Source organism: Parus major, chromosome 10 (genome assembly GCF_001522545.3).
Source record: "Parus major isolate Abel chromosome 10, Parus_major1.1, whole genome shotgun sequence".
In the NCBI taxonomy this organism is placed as follows: Eukaryota; Metazoa; Chordata; class Aves; order Passeriformes; family Paridae; genus Parus; species Parus major.
The window spans coordinates 17541076-17560365 of record NC_031779.1 but is presented as its reverse complement, the minus strand read 5'-3'; the positions used below and the strand labels follow the sequence as shown (position 1 = coordinate 17560365).

Genomic DNA, 19290 nt, shown 5'->3' with positions numbered 1-19290 from the left:
CGCTAAGTAGGGGACGCCCGGCGGGAAGCGCGGTCCCCCCTCACCCGTCGGCGGCGGCAAGAAGAAAGGCGGGGGTGCCACCGGCCCGACCGCGAAGGGCGCTGGGCGGACGGCGGGGCCGGGGAAGGGCGGCGGGAAGGCACGGAAGGGCGGCGGGAGGCGGGAGGGGAACGGCGGCGGCTGCGCCATGATCCCGCCACAGCCCTCAGCGCGCCGCCATGATCCCGCCTCAGCTCCCGCCTCAGCACCCGCCTCAGCGCCGCCCGGCGGCCGGGAGGACCCGCCCCGCCCGCCTCTCGCTCCAGTTGAAAAATGAAGTTCCAAAAACTACTCCTAAAACTTAAAATATGTGGGGATGGCGTTAGGGATGACAACTCTCCGCTGCTTGAATATTCGCTTTTATTCAAACGCCAGAGGTGAAGTACAAACTGTAGTTACACGGCATTTTTGTTTCCTTAAAAACAGTTCTTGGTTACAGAATTCCAAACAACTTTCAAAACTAAGTTGTTGAACAGTTTCACCTAAAATGTGGTGTTTTTTTCTATCTGTTTAAAAAAGGATTTGAATTAAAGGACTCAGAATTAAAAGCTGTTACACGTTTTCACTCTACAAAAAGGAAAGTGAGGATGCAGTTACAGATAGTTCACCACAGATTCCCATTTCGAGGGGCCCAAGCTTCTAGAAATATCTTCAACTCCAAACGCAGCTTTTTCTGAACCATTAATGGGTAATTTAACCTGAAAAAAAAATGTGAAATCCCACGGAAAGTATCTGTTGCACCTGGCTACAACTGCATGTCACTGCTGCTAGGGAAGAACACAAGTATCACATAAAATTTACATGACAAAAATTAATGACAAAAATAGGGTCAATAGATTTTCAGTATCCTTTCCTGTCCTAAAACATCCACTAGACTAAAAAGAAGGATGAAAGTTTTATTTAAATAGTATGAATTAAAGTTTTAGGGAAACTCAAGTCCACATTTTCACTGAAGGACAAAACAAAGCTGTAAGCGACACTTTTAATTTCTGAAACAAATCAAAAACATACAGGTCCTTTAGTGTTTTTACACTTTCCTAAAGGATTGAATTCATTTTGGTGGAAACATGAGAGGGAGGATTGCTTGCTGTGAGACTAAAAACCAAAGACAAACCCACAAGATGCAATACTAGCATTTGAGAATATAACTTAAAAAACACTGTCATGTGAACAATCACTACTGATTACAGCAAAAATATTATACATTTACTTCTTTCATCTCTTACCATTATAAGATAGGTTGGGCAAATACCTGGCACCAAAAAATTGATGCATGATAGTTCCAATATGTTAAACAAAATGTACTATATTAGAACATTAATATTTAAAAATTTATGGCGACTTCTCATCCAAATTTAGATGGTTTTACTGCTTCCTAGGAATCTTGTTTACCCCTCTGGAAAACCAGCAAATGACTGACTTCACCTTCTTTCACATTATCCAAGGTGTCTAAAGCTCCCAATGGAGACGTGAAGGATATAATTTGATATTCAAATTACCGTAACAAACCAGTGTCACATTTTAGCAGAATCTCCCAGCAGTGTCAAAAAGCGTGTCCCAGTTTTTCCAAAAGGGTTTCCTCCCCCACCAATGTAACAAATCACTCCAGCACCCACTGGGTTTCATACACCAGCAGGACTCTTAACACTGACCTGAACAAAACCCCCTGTGAGCCGTACCAGGAGCTAAGATAGTTTACTCACCCTCTACTAATTATTAATTTTGATTTCCCATTTGTAGAGTAACATTATTGTTAAATCTAACTATTGGCAGCACCTGCACTGCTGGTTCAGCTTCTGGCAAGGGCAGTGCAGGTGCTGCTGCATTTGCTATACATTTTAATTGAACAAGTGTAATATACAATTCATATTTGAACATTATGTCATCCCAGTCCACACTCTGTCCATCAAAATCAATGTGATGCTGCAATAAAATACACGATCTGATTTAGCTAATGGAGTTCCTCATCACGAGTCGTATCCAAGACAGATCCGGTGCCTTTAGGATCAGGCTGGAGCCAGAGGCAATCGGAAGGAAAGAACCGAGTGAGCTTTCTTCAGGTGAGAGTTCTGACAGTGTTTAATGGTTTGCAGCATCTGCCTGTCGAGGCCAGCCTTCCTCCTCCACTCCAGAGTCATACTCCTCTTCCGATGACTCCTTGGTGGGAGCCCTGGGATTGAAAGGAAAGATCAGATACCTTAGACACAGAGGGAAAAAACAGACACTTCCCATAGTTTCTGACAAACACGTCACATGCACAGTGCCCCGTGACAGAAGTTCTGACCTTCTGATCTGGAAATGCTGCTGTGCACATTGGCAGTGCCACCAGCACACAGGCTCATTAACTGAATTCAATTAGCCTTCTGATTTTCAGTTAGTTGTTTGATTCAATCCATAATATTTCTGGTGCTATATAAAATCACTTCAAGCAACTATCAGTGTAATACTTTTCACTCCCTCCAACAACACAAGGCTGAGCCAAGCTTCAGCACAGACAAGGTGTTGAAATAAGTAAATGCACCTTAGTGGAGAAAGCCACTCAAACAACATTGTCAGTGCTAAAAACCAAGACACAGTTCCTAAATTTCAGACCTGAAATCTGGGAACTGATTTTTTAACCAGTTTTAATCTGACCCATTCTCTCTCAATTCCATCCTTCATTCACTGAAATTGTTGGATTTTTTTTTTAATGCAGGTTTGTTCAGCGTTTTCAACATTCCACATCATTACCATACTCTTCACAACAGTAAATTGATTATTTCAGGAAGAGTTCAGCAAATCAATAGATCTGCCCTTGTGGCTCTCCACTGCTGCAAGAGTAATGGAGAAAACTGTTGCAGCCTGGAGCTTGTATAAAAAAACCCATATCAGTGATAAAAAGTAGGAAGAAAGAAACAGTTTCATTTCAGAAATTTCAGTACAGTCAACTGAATTTCAAATTTTTACTGTTAGCTTAAAACTTACTTCCATTTCTATAGGTATACACACACAAAAATAACTTCACATATGTTTATTTTAAAATTTCTGTTTAAAAACTAAAGCAATACAACTCCAAAGTCTCTAGAAGAGAACAGGCACTAATTCAGCTGTGTACAATATACAGAGCATTGAATCTTTTTTAGGTTGTGTGCATGGATTTGTGTTTATTCCATCAGAATACCTGTCTAGTTGTATTACTGGTCTGTTCTGCTACTTCTGTTACGGTTTTACCTAATGTATCCTGGCTCTTTTTTGCCTTCTACAACATCTTTGTCAACTTCCACACATACGATGTCAGAATTGGGCACTTCAAACATGGGCTCCAGCAGCAGCTTTTCCTACAGGAAAAGAGAGGGGAAAATATTTCTGTATGCTTTCCTTCACATAAACAGAGAGAGCTAGAGAGTCTCCTTGGAAGAACTCTGAATACTCACAGCTTTAGAAAGACTTACTGTATCCATGTAAGGGCCAGAACTAAGTGTGGTTTTCACTGGAAATGGTCACAATTAGGTCCATACACACAAATCCAGGAAGCTTCATTTATTGTTTATAAGACTTCATTCACTCACCATTATAGATCGAAGACCTCTGGCACCAGTTTTTCTATCCAGGGCCAGTCTGGCTATAGCCTTCAATGCATCTTCAGTTACATTTAATTCACACTACACACAGAAAAATGGGAAGTTCAGTTAATAATTTCATTTATAACGCAGCATGTTGAGTACAAGCATTACCAAAAACAACACTGTATTTATAAACATGAACACCAGAGTTAACAGATAAAAACTCAAACCTTATCCATGCTGAACAGTGCCTGGTACTGAGGAACCACAGCATTCCGTGGCTCTGTAAGAATTCGTACGAGGGTTTTCTCATCCAGGCTGTGCAGAGGAACCACAACAGGCAAACGTCCCACAAATTCCGGAATCATGCCAAACTCGATGAGATCCCTGGCTTCCACGTGGCGCAGCAAGCGATCTTTCTCCTCAATATCTTCCTGTGGGTCAGACTCTCCACTGATATTGGCAAGATCAGCTGCTGCTGCAGCCCTTCTGCCTTTCCCCATGTTAGATGGTGTCCCAAATCCTAGGTACTGCAAAACAAACATGTTCTGCTTAGAGAACTGTAATTGAGTTTTCTTGATGTAAATAAATTAACTTTTCATGAGTATTAAAAATCTGCAGTGACTGATTATGTTGTTATGTACTAATTTGAGCTCAAGAAACTACTTAGAGTAAAATTAGACCCCTTGCATACAATCAGTTTCTTATAAGATTGAATTTCTTCAGTGAAGGATTAATACATCAGTACAAGAGCCATTTTTTCTTAAAATAAAGAAGGTCATCAACATGTTCTGGTCATTTTACAAGTACCAGTGACACTTCATAAGTGAAGCAAATGCAGGCAAGTTTGCTTACATGGGAAGCAACATGAATTAACATGAACAATAACTTCCATTTCACTCACTCCTTTAGTGGTAGAGACAGGGAACACATTTTGTCAGAATGCTACAGGCAGAACCCTATCCCCAGATATCAATCTATAAAACAGTGACCTGCAGGACCAGGTATTTTAAGATGATGGTTTTTATCACCATTTGCTGAAATAAAGAAATGTAGTGTGTTTACAAATACAGCAAGATCTGTAAAAGTCAGTATTGTGAATAGTAATCAAGATGATGATTTCTCAGCCCAGATACAGTCTGATACACTCACTTTTTCATTTTTCCTCCTGCTGATAATTCTGTCAAGGCCATTAAAAGCACCAGAAGCTACAAACAGGATGTTTGTTGTGTCAACCTGCACTGTTTCTCCACGTAGCTTCCGAGAATTCTTCTCTGGAACGTTTACTATTGTGCCTTCAAGTAATTTTAACAAGCCCTAAGAAGGAAAGAAGAAATAAGCAATAAAAAAATTTCCATTGTGTAGCATCATGTATGTTCACTTGGGCACACCATGATATGTTCACTTTCACAAATACACTTGTATTTTTTGCTCCCTTATGCTCTTATAGTAACAGCAAGAGTCCAGAAAAGTCAGTTTTTCCTATGAGACAATTCCACTCAAGGACAAAAACTTTCCTTTAATGTGGCTCCTATGCACACTGCATATAATGATTAGCTACTTTAAGAGTTTTGCTTAAATGGGAAATATTACCTGCCCTTGCCTACATTATGAACTGTCTGAATGCTGTAAAGACATTTCTGAACTAAAATATTTCCATGAGGATGCCCCAAACTGCTTTTGAGATTATGTTTTTTAATGAAGTCAAGAGGAAAGATGTGTCTTTTGAAGGTGAATAATTAAGGAACTGAAGAACTGTGACTCCATACATTCCCATGCTGTTTGACATGACAGGATCTTATGTCCTGTTTGTCGTTCCTTCCAGCCGTTCCCAATCGGAACGACACCTGTTCAGTCAGGAAGTAAAATCACTCCATGGAAGTATTTACCTGTTGAACACCTTCTCCCCCAACGTCCCGTAACTGATGGATACCAGGAACACTGCCAATCTTATCTACTTCATCCAGAAAAACAATTCCTGCAGTTAGAGAAAATGGGTTTAAAGAAGACCCTACTTTTAAAGGGAAGCAAGAATTTACAGAGAATAATAAGATTTGAGAGCGCAGCAGTCTGTTCTACTTCCCAACAGCAAAAACATGTGTAATTTTGTCCAATTATGGACAAAAACAATACTAGAAGATACACATTGAGCTCTTTTCAGATTTATTCTATCTGATATAAACTTTGGGTGCATGCAGCTAGAATGTTAATTTCAGGAATACTGGTTGTCTCAAAAGCTTAGAGCCCTTTGAAACACATTAAAAGTTTACCTTGCTGTGCTTTTTCTACGTTGTAGTTGGCATCTTGCAGGAGTTTTGCGATGACAGATTCAATATCTTCCCCAACATAGCCAGCTTGAGTCAAGGTGGTACAATCACAGATAGCAAAAGGGACATCTAGGCATTTAGCCAGAGTCTGAGCCAGCAAGGTTTTACCTGGTAAAAGAAAAGCTGCACGTTAGAACTGCCACACATTTCTCTTAGAGCACACAAATCCAAGTACTTGGACAGGGACTTTTAACAAGGGTGTGTAGTGACAGGACAAGGGGGAGTGGCTTTAAAATGAAAGAAGGTGGGATGAAGAAAATGAGATATTGGGAAGAAATCTTTTTCTGTGAGGGTGATCAGGCCCTGGCACAGGGTGCTCAGAGAAGCTGTGGCTGCCCCATACCTGGAAATGTCAAAGGCCAGGTTGGACAGGGCTTGGAACAGCCTTGGATAGTGGAAGGTGTCCCTGCACATGGCAGAGGTGGAACAAGGGGAGCTTTAAGGTAGCCTCCAACCCAAACCATTCAAGGATTTGCCACAGGATCATCATTAAGTCTTATGAGACATCCTGAATCGTACCAGCATCTTAATACAAGCATATTTTCCAAGGGAGATAGCTTTCATAAGCAGTGGTTTTTACATTGGCAGGCTGTATTTCTAGTTTTAGTTTAATAATACACATTTAAGGCAGCTTGAAATTCATACAGTATCACAAAATGTCACACAATATAAAAACCATAGTACATGTACTTGCAGAGTTTAAAGATTAAATAAATCAGTAGTCCTTTGCAGACACTCAGGGTGCAGTGCAAAGTCCAATTGCTCCTGCTTCGAAGTTGGGAAGAAACAGAATTAAAATATTGTTTAGTGAATGTTCTCCCAAAAAGTCTGCAAAATGCCATCACTTCAGCACAAACACTCCCAAGTCTTATGAACATACAAAATATCTCTTTCCAACCCCCTGCAACTAATCTGTCCCAGAGGTGAAACAGCACTAACTGCAGCACCTCAGCTTGCCAGCTAAAGCAGAGAAACTATAAATGCATTTTATTTCAGCTTAGTCAAAGTGGCATCTTTTATTCAGTCAGTAAATATAGGCATTCAAAAAAGAAAAAAAGAAAACTACACAACTACAGCTTGTTCCTCTTTAGGGCCACTGGCTCTGCATGTTAACACAGCATGAAAGCACTGGAATCCCAATTTGAAATTCACAGTTTAGTTTTTTTATAAACCAAATCTGAATAATCACAGAAGAGGAAAATCACTCATTAACAACAAATTCCATGAAAAATAGGACACCTATAGAAACATGCAGTTGTATACCTGATCCAGTTGGTCCAAGCAGCAATATATTACTTTTTTCAAGTTTAATGTCATCATTGGGTGAATCTAGTACTTCTCCTCCCCGTTTTTCCTGAGGTATCTGCTGGTTCATTTGTTGCTGCATTGATGCTCCCAAAGCATTACCATGTGGACTGATTCCAGCAATCTGCAGGAGTTCTGAAGAGAACAACAACAACACTGTTTGAGCACCAAGGAGGCCTGTCACTATCTTAAAGACACAATAACAGCTTGGTTCTTCTGCAAACCTGGACTTCTCTCTGTACAGAGAGGAAAGCAACAGAAATACAGCACAATTATTACACAAACAGGAGTTCCAATCATACTTTTGCAGAGGTGTACAGGAAAAGAAATTCCAGTGGCACAGTGATTACCTAAAAGTATTCCTCTACATTAAAAAGCAAGAGAAATTTTCAGTCCTTACAAATTTGCTCATTTAAACTGTAATTCTTTTAGTTTTTTTGTTAACATATGAGAAGAAATAAACCCAAGCTGTTAATTTCCATGATGAAAAAGTACAAGCACTGGACCTCACCCAACATTTCAAACTAGCAGTCACTAAAGACTGCTCTCCATGTCATAAAAGTAGGTATTGCAGAAGAGGACATGAGGAGAGGGTTCACTTACTTGTAAATCTGTACTCATCCTCCCGTCTTCTGATTTCTAATTCTAAGAGAGAGGATGAAAACAGTCATAAAAAAGTAAGTTTATAAAAGCTTATAAATTCTCCACCTCTTGCCCTCTTCTGAATACATCTTACCACTGACAATGAATGTATTTCTAAAAAGAAATCCCCACAAGAGCTATTTCTTATTGCTGTCAAAATTACCCAAAACCCAAATTGCATGTTTTTTAAAATGCCAGCAAGCTATCTACTTATAAAAACAACAGTCTATTACCTCTAATTAGATTATTCACTTTAAAAACAATTATGGAAGGGAAAAAAAGAAGTAATAATTTTGAAGAGGCTTCCTTAAACTCTCCCTGAGTGTTATAATGTAAGGCTTTGATATAAGACAGAACTCTGAAATATGTAAATATTTACTGTCAGTCTCTCTGGGCATGGACCCTGTTATCTCCCTGTGGAGGGTCAGGAACTTCCTGGTGCCAGGTACACAACTGCTCTCTTACCATTACCAGAAAAGTGCTACTAATGTTCCCTCCTCATTTAAAAGACTTCTTTATGTTAATTCAAAAAAAAAAAAACAAAGATTTCTGTGGTAACTTTTGCAAGACAGAACAAAACACCTTAAAAAAAAAAACTCACCCAAGGTACACTTTGAGTCAGAGATGGTAACTTAATCCCACTTCTAAAAATAAATTAGATCAACATAGCTACACACTTACTCAGCAGCAAAAGTACTGCCAGGAGTAACTCCATCTACACCTGCTAGATATGGAACAATACAGGGGTAACCAGCAGATGCTGCCAGCAGGAGCAAAGGAAGTTAGAAATCTAAGTACTCATCAGTTTACCCATGCAAAATATCACCTTCCTGATCTGCATTGTTGCTTGCAGATTAAGCAGCAGATTTACTGTTAAGTCATAAATGAGATTAGAAAGAAAAAATTAGGAGACTCACTTTAGAAAGTTAAAGGAGAATACCCCATAATCAGTATCAGTAAAAAGGGGTAAGCATTTAATATGCTAAGCATCATAAACTCTCTTATACCATTTAAATAAATCATAGAAGTTCACAATGGAAATTATATTTAGTAGAAATTCTTACAGATCATTTGAACTATAGAACATCTAGTGTCAGGGTAAACCCTTTCTTAGATTAAGTTAGGACCCCAAAATGGTAGTTTATTTGACCAGAAAAATACCAAATATCATACAAACCTCTTGGTGTTAATGAAGTCTGTTTCTCAACTTCTGCTTGCTGTCTCAGGTTAGATGGGATATTATTGTAGATCCTCTTGTAATGATTATACACCGCAACTGAAAGCACCTTCTTGGCAAAACACTGACCAACAACGTATTTGTCGAGGTAGTTGTAAATCTGAAAAATAGCTTAATCTTAATAACACTTCTAAATCATCTTGCATCAGAAAAGGAAAAATAGCACATTCTGCAAAAGATGGACTTTGGTCTGAATTGTTACAGACCTGAGAAACAGAAATTAACATCTAAAATACAAAACATATTTCTCTTGATAAGTTTACTTTAAAATATCTGGTGCTTACACACTCATATTGCATCTATCAGTTCTGCCCTACTAATACATAAGTCCATTGCCACTTCTGCCCAAATTTTTAAGAGGAAAAGAAATTTTAAGAATGCTTATTTTCTGAAAAGAGGCCTGTCAAGGAGCCATGTTCAGAAACCATTACAGTCCACCAGGAACTGAGAAACATAAAAGGCTTCCTCACTAATCTCCAGATGGAAACCAAATGACTTCAGAAGGACCATGGCCACAAGTTAATCAGCTACAGCTCTCACCCACACCAAATAAAAGGCTTTGCTGCTTGAGAAAGCAAATGCTGAAATAAGGATACAGAATGCAAGGCCACAGTAAGAAAGAAAAGTTACTACGGTTGGTGAGGGCTGAGGTCAGCCTCAAGGTCACAGGAGAAAATGTAGTCACAAAGACAGAGGAAAACAAGCTCCAATACCTTTATTGGATCTACTTGTTCCCTTTATCAGCTGCTCTGCACACGGCTCACAGAGGTTTAATCTTGAGCTAATCATCTTTATTGTTTGCTGCTTTGTCCCAGCAGCCCATCACACACCTGATGCAGATTAAGGGAAGCATTTCTCCATGCTGCAACACAAGGGGACTCTGGGTGGAATTAAGAACATACCTTTTTCGGTGGAGGTGGTGGCTTCTGCTGGAATGCCAATTTCACAGCTTCTGCTGCTGACTCGGGCTCTTTAATGATGCTCTTTTTTGTGTCTGCCTCTGACAGGACAACAAAAAAGTGGTGACACTTTTCACACTTCACAAAACGGGTGGAAGCTGCAGAAAAGGTCAAACGAAACAGTAAGAGGAATTGCTTCTGTCCAAGTTCATCACACAGGACAAGCACCTGTAAGACAGCCCAGTCACTCTGTTTACATAACACTTCTCCCTCACTCACCTTAGAACATTTAAAAGCTACTATTGGCTTATGAAATTTGACACAGAGGAAACACAATTTGCCCTCCAAAAATTGGAATGCTGGGCAGCAACCAGACAATGTATTAAACACAAACTCTTTTTGATACTTATCCAGTAGCACCACACTTTGGAGAGGACACTTTGCACTTCTGAGACAAAATAAATGAGACTACTTTAGCTATGCAGGAAATGTTCCTAACTCTCAAACTGACAGCAAAATAAAATATTGTGGTTAGGCACAGACAAAAGTGCAGGGAAGCAGACTAGAATATCAAAGACAGCATTACAGGAGGGCTCTGGCAGCTCCTGCTCTCTGCATCCCACTGGTTTAGAAAACTGGATCAGGCCTGAGACATCCAAGCCCAGGACAGTGAGCACAGGGGGGGTCACCCAAAGGGCTCATCCCAACAAGAGGCAGCTGTGGTATGCAACACACCATCAGGACTTTGATGTTTTGCAACATCTTCTACTTATTTATTTTTACTGTCAAGACTAGAACAAATTTCTTTCAAATTCCAAAAGCTAAACCCTCCTACTGCTGACTTTGTGAACTGTGTCTCAAGAAATCTGCAAAGGTTGGTTTCATAAGCCTGAAAATGAGAACCTGCATTGCTTTTCTTTTCCTTTGGTAAAGCAAAGTTGAAATGATAAAAACAGACAGTAGAGAAGAATAATAAAAGTAATTCAGAATAGACCCTTTCTAGCCCTATTTCTATGGAACTAAATGCAAATCACAAGCAGTAAGATAGATTTAAAGGAAATATACTAGTAAATGTATTTAATTAAAAGTACAGAAAATGTAGAAAAACAACCCACTGAAAATTTTAATGCCAGAACTTCTGAAATCATAAAAAGTTTTTAGAAAATGGCTTGAACACAGTATCACCAGCAACTGTAACAACACCCTCTAGCAATAAACAAGTTGCTTATTTATAACTTGTTGTCTCCCATAGGACTGGCATCAGCAAAAGAAGAGTGGGTGGGATTTTTCTTACCATTAATCCCACCTTATAGCTGGATAACCAAGACCAACAGATTACTTTAAGAATGTAGCAACTAACACTGCCAGCAACACAGCTTTATTAACTTCAATTTAAAGAAATTCTGGGTAACAGCCTGAAAGTTCTCCTGGCAATCTTCCAAATTACTGCTATCTGCCTCATGGGAATGTGATGGAAATCCACTTGCACTAACCCATTCCTCTTATATAACTATTATTTTGCAACAATATTGTAGGGAAAAAAGCAACCCAACCTTTCTCCCAAGGCTCACTGAAAACACCTCTGATATTCTTGATGACTACAGTCATGAGGCTGTTCTCCTTCCTTATACAAGGCTGATTTAGGATAGAATAGACATGAGAATATTGTTCCCTTTATAAAGCCACATGAATGGTTTAAAAAAACCCAGAAAATAAGAAGTGGGCTCTAAGAGTACTATGAGGCATCTTTAAAACTTCACTTAAAAAAACCCTATGAGTACACAATTGAGTTGCAGGAAACTTTGCTCATCCTAAATACTGGCATGTTTTCATATGTTCTTTTAGCAAACACATAAAAGCACATCAAATCCATGTCAAATTACCTCCCTGTCATTAAGATGTCTGCAAATATTTACAGTGTGCCAAAATGCAAGTCAAGTGTTGTTTTTAATCAGACAATGTTGCCACAGAGGCAGCATTTCTTAAGTTTGTGTGAGCTGACCTTGCCAAAAAGAAATGCCAGGTTTTTATAAAACATACAGGAAACAGAAACAATCAGAGAATTAAAAAGAGTTGTAGGGTTGAGATAATGGGCTCCTGTCAAACTGCATTAAGGTAAAATAAAACCCAAACCAGGAAAAAGAAAGCAGGGAAGCTTCTGAGCATGTTCAGTAGCAGGGAGGTGCTGGTTTGGAGGATGGAGTAACCTGATGGCATCAGGTGGAGACAGTAAAAGCAGCATCCAGATAAGGCTTCTTATGTCAATCAGCTTTACAGCGATTGGATTTCACTCCACATTGGAGGATCAAGTCTTATTTCACTGATCACAAACTCTCTTTACAGACTTTCACAACCCAAAACAATACAGGAACTGCTGAGAAAGGAGGTCAAAGCAAAATGACTTTTTGTTTGCCTCATATTTTCCCTTCATTGTTAATTGGAAAATCATTGCCAAGCAAATCTTTCTGCAAGATTTGCAGACACAAAGTGAAGCTCCATCAAAAACAAACTCCACTGGAAAATCATCCTGTCACACTGCCACTCAGTGGCAATTAATTTTCTAATGAACATGGCTTTTATTTAGTATTTTGCTTCTTTACTTCTCTCAAAATGACTGAAAAGCTAATATTTAAACTGAAACAAATGCTAATTGCATGTTTTCCATTGGTTTTAGATATTTATTTAAGGCTCTGGAGGTTGGCAATTCAAACCAGAACTGAGCAAATTCATCATTTTTCCTGACTAAGCAACAAGGGCTTATCCACAAAAATAAAGTTACAGTAGGCTTAATACAACTTGGAACCCATTCATTTTGGGCAGAATGGGACAGATTTATTTTTCTTAGTTTTTGTTTTTTCAAATAAATTTCAAGATAATTAGAAGTTCTGTTTTCCAGCTACTTTATAGAGTGGCTGGAAAGCAGTGTGCTCAAATTAACAGACTAAATCAGAATAACACAGGTCCAGAAAAAACCATCAGGATTCACAGGAACTCTGGAAAAAAGCGTGTTTCCAGTCCCAAGCTGTTTACAGAACCTGTGTTATTCTGATGCTGCAACTTCAGTGGGTTCACTACTTGGGAATTTTAAATCTCATCTAGCAATATATGTTCTCAATAGTGTTGGTATGAATAAATCCTGTTCCCAAGGAAGTTTCCAGGCATGCTTAAATGTTCCCAACAACACTGACAAAACACTTAATCACATCTCTGCTTTCCAAGGATCGTTCTGGGACAATGCTTGAATGGTATTTCCAGATAAAAGCACAAACTGCAGTACCAAGGGAAACACACCAGTGAAGTGAGATTCAAAAACATCTCTGCCTGTTCATGAATCATAAGAAGGCAAATGAGATTAAAAATCCTTCAACTGTTCCCAACCACACCTAGTCCAGGGAGAGACCACACTGAACACCAGACAGGATCATATTTCTAGTTCCATGAACTAGTGCCAGGTTTTGCAGAAAACCTTGTTGCCTATAGTTTCAAACAAACTGGAAAAACAACCTTTTTCTGTGGCAAAAAGTAACTGAGGACTGATCCTTTGTCTAACATAAAGAAATATACTGTTATTATTATAGAACTGTCCTGTGATTCATGACATTTGATCATTTTAAATACTACTTTATATGAGTAGCAGGAAATAAGAGCACATCCACTCATTATTTTTGCCAGCTGTTATACTAACAACTGCTGAACACGTTTCTGCTGACCTTGTCTTAAGCCTCTTAGTGCACAAGTCTGATTATAACCTGATATTTCCTCCTTGAGCCCCACCAACTAACAATGGGGATTTGCTTTCTGACAAAAGTTTTTGTTTTCTAGGCTGGTCTCATTAGTGATGAAATAAGGTTTGAAATGTCTTCAAGTCTGATAGAACCTAAAGAATAAATGGCATTAATTTTGATTATACTTTTTTTTAAAAAAAGGAAAATAAAGTAGCAATTTCTGCTGGAGAACAGGCATTTTGGATTTTCTAGTTGGACTTTCCAGCCTACTATGTGGAATGTATTATAGCTCTGACTTTGCCATGGAAGACTGTTCTAGTAAGCCATCTGTCAAATACTAATTCCTCTGCTGGATAAGCACTTTGGTTATAGTAAATGCAAGATTAAAGTTTCATTATTTAGGAAAGAAAGGACAGACATTACCAATACATATAAAGTGCATACTTATATAATAGAGATATGAAAGTATCTGTAGTTAAAATGGTATTAAGTATAAAATGCCATGAACTATTTTAAAAATGCATATTCACAGATACAACGTGAATTGCACTACCACATTCCCATACATCACGGGATGTACACAAATGTACCCACAGAGACAATAAATATTTACACAACAAGGCCAAACTAAGCATAACAAAATTTCTGACATCATGTAATTAGGTAGGCTAACACATAGCTATCAGGACTATGCTAAATCACAAAGTCACATCTGTGCCTATTTAAAAAATAAAGAAGTTTTAAGGAAAACTTACACACAAAGGTCTCCACGTGTGTGCACAAGTCCCCACACTTCGGGCAGCGCAGTTGGTTCCCTCCTTTCCCAGAGCTTCCAGAGCTTGACTTTTTACCACCACCCTCACCAACGGATTTCTAAAAGAGATTTCCAGACAATTAATCCCAAACAATGGAGCTGGTACAGTATTTGCTTATGGAATCAAATAATTGGAATTTTGCAATAACTGAATAACAAAGTAACTATTGTCAGGATTTTTTTAAAGGCTTTAGAAACTTAGAAGAACATAACAAAGACTTGGAAGTGTTTTACATTTACAAATACATCTGCATTTCCCAGGTCTGCCAGTCTTGGATGCACATGCCCAACAATAACAAGCTATGTTAACAATTTAATAGTGTATTTTAATGTTTTAATGTCAGACAAGAAAATAAATAATATTTAGAGAGAATTTTATTATCTCAACTGCATGGATTATAAGGGTTTCTGAAGCCACAGCTCCTCTCAATTCCTTGGCAGCTGTAGCAATCTATACTAAAACATGAATTTCAAAGTGTTTGGAAATACTGCATCTTTTGCTTGTATCTGTATCTATGCCTTCATACTCTGATTAATACAAGTTATATTTTAGGAGACAACAAAAATCTCTCTTCCCATTTCTAAGGCAGTTCTTAATTTTTAAACCTGTCTTGCCTAGTGATTTCTCCTTACAGCCCTTTTCAAGAAAAAAATAAAAACTTAATTTTTAATTTTTTTTAAAAAAGTTTAATTGCACCCTCAGAACAGACTGGTGTCACCTGGACAGCTCCTCAGATTCACAACACACCATACTAAGGCAAAGTTATTGCCTGTGAACTCTCAAAATGTTATTTGCTGACTAAAGAGCAGTTTTATTCTCAGGTAATCATTTATCTGAAGAAGCTGTTTATTAACTATAATTATAGAGAATGACTAGGATAAAAATAGACTACAAATGACAACAAGAGGTGAGCTCATGTCCTCATTGACTTGTCTTACTTAAGACAAATCAGTTCTAAACCCAGAAACATTTAAAATGTACTTTAAAAGTCTACTTGGGAGTACCAGGTTTATCTCCTAACAAATTCATAATACATTTTATTTTTCCTTCACTGCCAGTTGCAGCAATTTGAAGGACTAGAAGTGTCTGGAGTTGGCCGAAATTTTGATATTAATTTTAAGTAAAAAAAAAAAAAATCACAAAAATTTAAGGAACTTTTTACAGAAACTATTGAAACCCCCAGTTTGTGGAGATTACCTTGCTTCCATCTCCAGAGCCATCCTTGCTTGCACCATCCTTTGAAGCAAAATATGCTGGTGTTTCTGAAAAGTTTCTAAGAGGAATTCGTTTTAGGGAACAAGTTTCAAAAGTCCCAAGTTTTCCTAAAACAGGGATGCGTGTACGACCACAAGTAATACCTAAAAAAAAAAAAAAAAAAGTTAAATACTAAAAATACTCACATTTTCATTCTATTGCCAGCAAATCTCAGAACTGATTTACTTTAATGTGGAGCTTAAAGGTACAAAATCAGCTCTGAACATCCACATTTCAGTTATTCTAAATAAATTACCTTTACCACCTTAATGTTCATCTCATTAAAAACTGCCTGGGTTTTCCAAAAAAGACCCCAATGTAACTCCAGGTCCTCTAACATCAGATAATTGAGACTCTCATCGTGGCATGAAATAGGGAACATCCCAGTTATGAAACTGATCCTCAGAATGATAAACACAATCAACTTACAGCTTTTATTATGAAATAATTCAACTCCCCAAGAGAAACCTTTGAAGAGTCGCTTTATTATGCAAATTCAGGTGTTTCAGACTCAATGACTGCACGTCTGGATTTGGCTTTCACTTGGGAACTCCACTAAAAATTAGTTTCCAGGAATTTGAGGCACCTCTTGGCAACAAAAGTTGTGCTGAGGAAAACTGAGAAGCCGTGTCCTATTTGGCACTCACCGACGGGCCGGCACCGGCAAACTCAGCGTAATCTTAACTTTGCTGAAATACCTTATTGCCAACACAAAAAAAAACTTCATTGGGAAACTAAACAGCCTTTTTTCCTCCTCTTGCAACACCGGCAGGATTGCATTTCATGGCTCGGTATGACGTGAGCCGACATATGTTGTGCTTGTGATTTCAACATCAACAACAGCCTGGAATCCATATCTCATCTCTTGCAGTTAAAGTGGCAAATTCTCACTTGCTCTCTGGTTTTGATAAGGACCTTGCTGTGCCTTGCTGACAGCAGAGCTATACAGCAACAATGGCAAATGCAAATCTGCTGACAATACATAGTTTTATTGTTATAGGGATGAGACAATCCTATGGAAAATCCAAAAACTCTTAAAAAAAATAAGATGTAAGAATGGCAAGAGAAGCATGGCTCATTTGCTCTGAAAGAACAACAGCAACCAAGAACTGGGAACTTAGCTGAAAGAGAATACTCTGAAAATTCCCCATGTTACTATTACAAGAAGGGAAAAAATAAAGAAGAGGAACCTAAATTTACCAGGAAAACTCTTACAGGTCTGTGCAAAGTCACAATGAAGATGACAGTGTCAAATGAGATTGGAAGCTGGTTTATTAACTTACATACTACTTAAGATTCCCGAACCTGAAGATGACTTGTAGCTACTTTTAACATTTCTAAAAATTAATCTTTTAAAAATCTCTTAACAGCATTGCTTCTGGATGTAAACGTGAGGGAGGAATAACAATCACTGAGCTTCCCCATTTTAAATTCATCTGCTGAGTGCCACTGCAACACATTTTACATTACACAGGATAAGCTATGAAAACATCACAGAAAACTTGAAAACACTGGCTGGCTCTCAGAAGCAGTTGTGTCTTTTAACTGAATGTGCAGAGAACTCTGACAACTCTGTGTGCCAAGTGCACTTGTCAGGAAAGAATAAGCTTTGGTGAGTGTTTACAATGCAATAGCTGCTCTGAGCAGCTCCCTATCTTGGAAGTTCATTCCTCAGAGATGGTTCCTTTACTGAGATTTGGTTTACAAACTGAGAAAAGACCCCTTAAAATAAAACAAGAACCACCTCACCTCCCTTGAACAAAACCTGAAGTCACACAAAATTCCTTGTAACACGGAGATTTGGCCTGTGGAGAAAGACTGAAGCACTAACACAAAAGCTCGAACATTTCAGTCCTCATTTTAATTCAAAGTACTCTTGTGAGACAGAAAATGCACTGGAAACTATATGGGATGAACTATGAAACCTTACACAGCACTGATTACTGAGCTGTGAAGAATAAACCAGGGGAAAAAAAACAAAAACACATTACTGCTACATCAGCTGGTGGCTAAGCATGAAAAGCCTCATGTGCTTATTGTGAGGTCTGAGTGGGGTCTTTTGGATAAATATCATTGTACAATTACACAATGAAGCAGTAAAAGTTATCACCTCTACTTCCTTGTGTCAATAAGCCCAGAGGAAGATTTTCAGGAGAAATCAACATTCCAATGCCTGGCAGCTGCCACTGACCGATCCAGACTCAGATAAATGTTCCAATACATAACAGCTGGCAGGGTTTGCTCACACACACCTGGAACTGGTGATGGGTTTTTTTAGCACTAAATTCAAAGGACATGTACCTAATGTCGCTGGCAGCAACAGAACCGCTCAGATTTGTGATGGAAAGCTCCTTAACACCTTATTAACCTTTAACTGATACTTGATGAAATAAATGCTGACTTTTGCGGCAAGCCTGGGGGATCTTGGAGGCATCTATTGGTCAGGAAAGTGACAGGAGACTGTGACAAACTAACTGTCCCACATAACACTCGATTGATTACATTGATCTGTGCACTCTGAACTCTCTCAACTTGGCACCAACCAGCAACAGCAAACAAAGCACTTAGCAGAAGACACAATTTAATAAAAAAGACACACAAAAATAAGATACATTTATTTTTAAATAGCTTTCATTTGTAGCTGATAGATAAATAATGGTATTGCTCTATCTGCATTTTATTCTCATTTGCTCTTTTACATAACAATTTTTAATCTTAGTTCTGACCAAAAACCACACAAATTTCAAAAAAGATAATTCTGTAATGAATTACAAATAGTAGTTGCTTTAAAGTTGATTGTTTCAAAGGGGTTGCATAAGGGCAGACAGGCTAGACTTGAAAGAACAGGTCTGAACCAGCACAGGTGATATTTGAGATATAAATGTAAAGGCACCTACAAAGAGTTAACTCACCTCTTAAGAGCAGTAAATGATCTCTGACTCATCAGGCTATTGCCGAGGGTAGAGTAATTGAAAATATTGTTGCCAATGTGGCAACAGAGAGATTTTTCAGCACAATTTGGGGGTGCTCTACCATTCCCCCAAAGCAGCACTTGGTTTGTCTGCTTTCAAGAATACCATGAAAAGAGTAAACAAGGAAAAAAAACTAAAAAAGGAACAGCCTCCGACAGCCTTCAACTTCCAGTGAGTAGCTGGCACAGTCTCGTCCTTGAACCAAGTTGGAAATAATTAATTTTGCTAACTAAGCCCGTCTTTATGAGCAATAGTTCAAGTTCAGGCTACCACAAAGGTAGGCTTTTACTTAATTAACGTAATTAAGCCATTTTTAAGCCAATTAAACACATTTACTCGCACTGTACAGTAACATACACTGTCCGACAGCTGCTGAGCATCACTTCTGTTGAAATAAACTCTATTCTGGCATTACATTTCTCCATAGCGAGGGCAAATTCCCCGATACTTCACACCACGTAATGCTGCCCTCACCCCCACTCGCACCGCACGGGTGACACCAGCAAACAGTTAAAAGGAGAAAAAAAAGGGGA

The 19290-nt window shown here is 38.5% G+C and overlaps 2 protein-coding genes across 5 annotated transcripts in view; both read right to left on the bottom strand.

Moving 5' to 3' along the window:
• PDCD7 (programmed cell death 7) overlaps window positions 1–232 on the bottom strand; it is a 3954-nt gene extending 3722 nt beyond the window's left edge. The window contains exon 1 of the mRNA XM_015638413.3: window positions 4–232. Coding sequence (XP_015493899.1) covers window positions 4–189 — 186 coding nt within the window. The 5' untranslated portion in view covers window positions 190–232. The remainder of the gene's footprint in view (window positions 1–3) is intronic.
• A 150-nt stretch (window positions 233–382) lies between these two features.
• The window catches only part of CLPX (caseinolytic mitochondrial matrix peptidase chaperone subunit X), a 19488-nt gene continuing 580 nt past the window's right edge, over window positions 383–19290 (bottom strand). Inside the window, exons 2-14 of one of the 4 annotated variants that reach the window (XM_033516923.1) lie at window positions 15729–15889; window positions 14472–14589; window positions 9995–10149; window positions 9033–9192; window positions 7817–7858; window positions 7172–7348; window positions 5852–6016; window positions 5471–5559; window positions 4734–4898; window positions 3812–4111; window positions 3588–3680; window positions 3200–3356; window positions 383–2209 (exon numbers count right to left, since the gene is read on the bottom strand). In XM_033516923.1, coding sequence (XP_033372814.1) covers window positions 3246–3356; window positions 3588–3680; window positions 3812–4111; window positions 4734–4898; window positions 5471–5559; window positions 5852–6016; window positions 7172–7348; window positions 7817–7858; window positions 9033–9192; window positions 9995–10149; window positions 14472–14589; window positions 15729–15889 — 1736 coding nt within the window. In that variant the 3' untranslated portion in view covers window positions 383–2209; window positions 3200–3245. The remainder of the gene's footprint in view (window positions 2210–3199; window positions 3357–3587; window positions 3681–3811; window positions 4112–4733; window positions 4899–5470; window positions 5560–5851; window positions 6017–7171; window positions 7349–7816; window positions 7859–9032; window positions 9193–9994; window positions 10150–14471; window positions 14590–15728; window positions 15890–19290) is intronic. The other 3 variants (XM_015638920.2, XM_033516924.1, XM_015638921.2) reach the window with 3 other exon arrangements.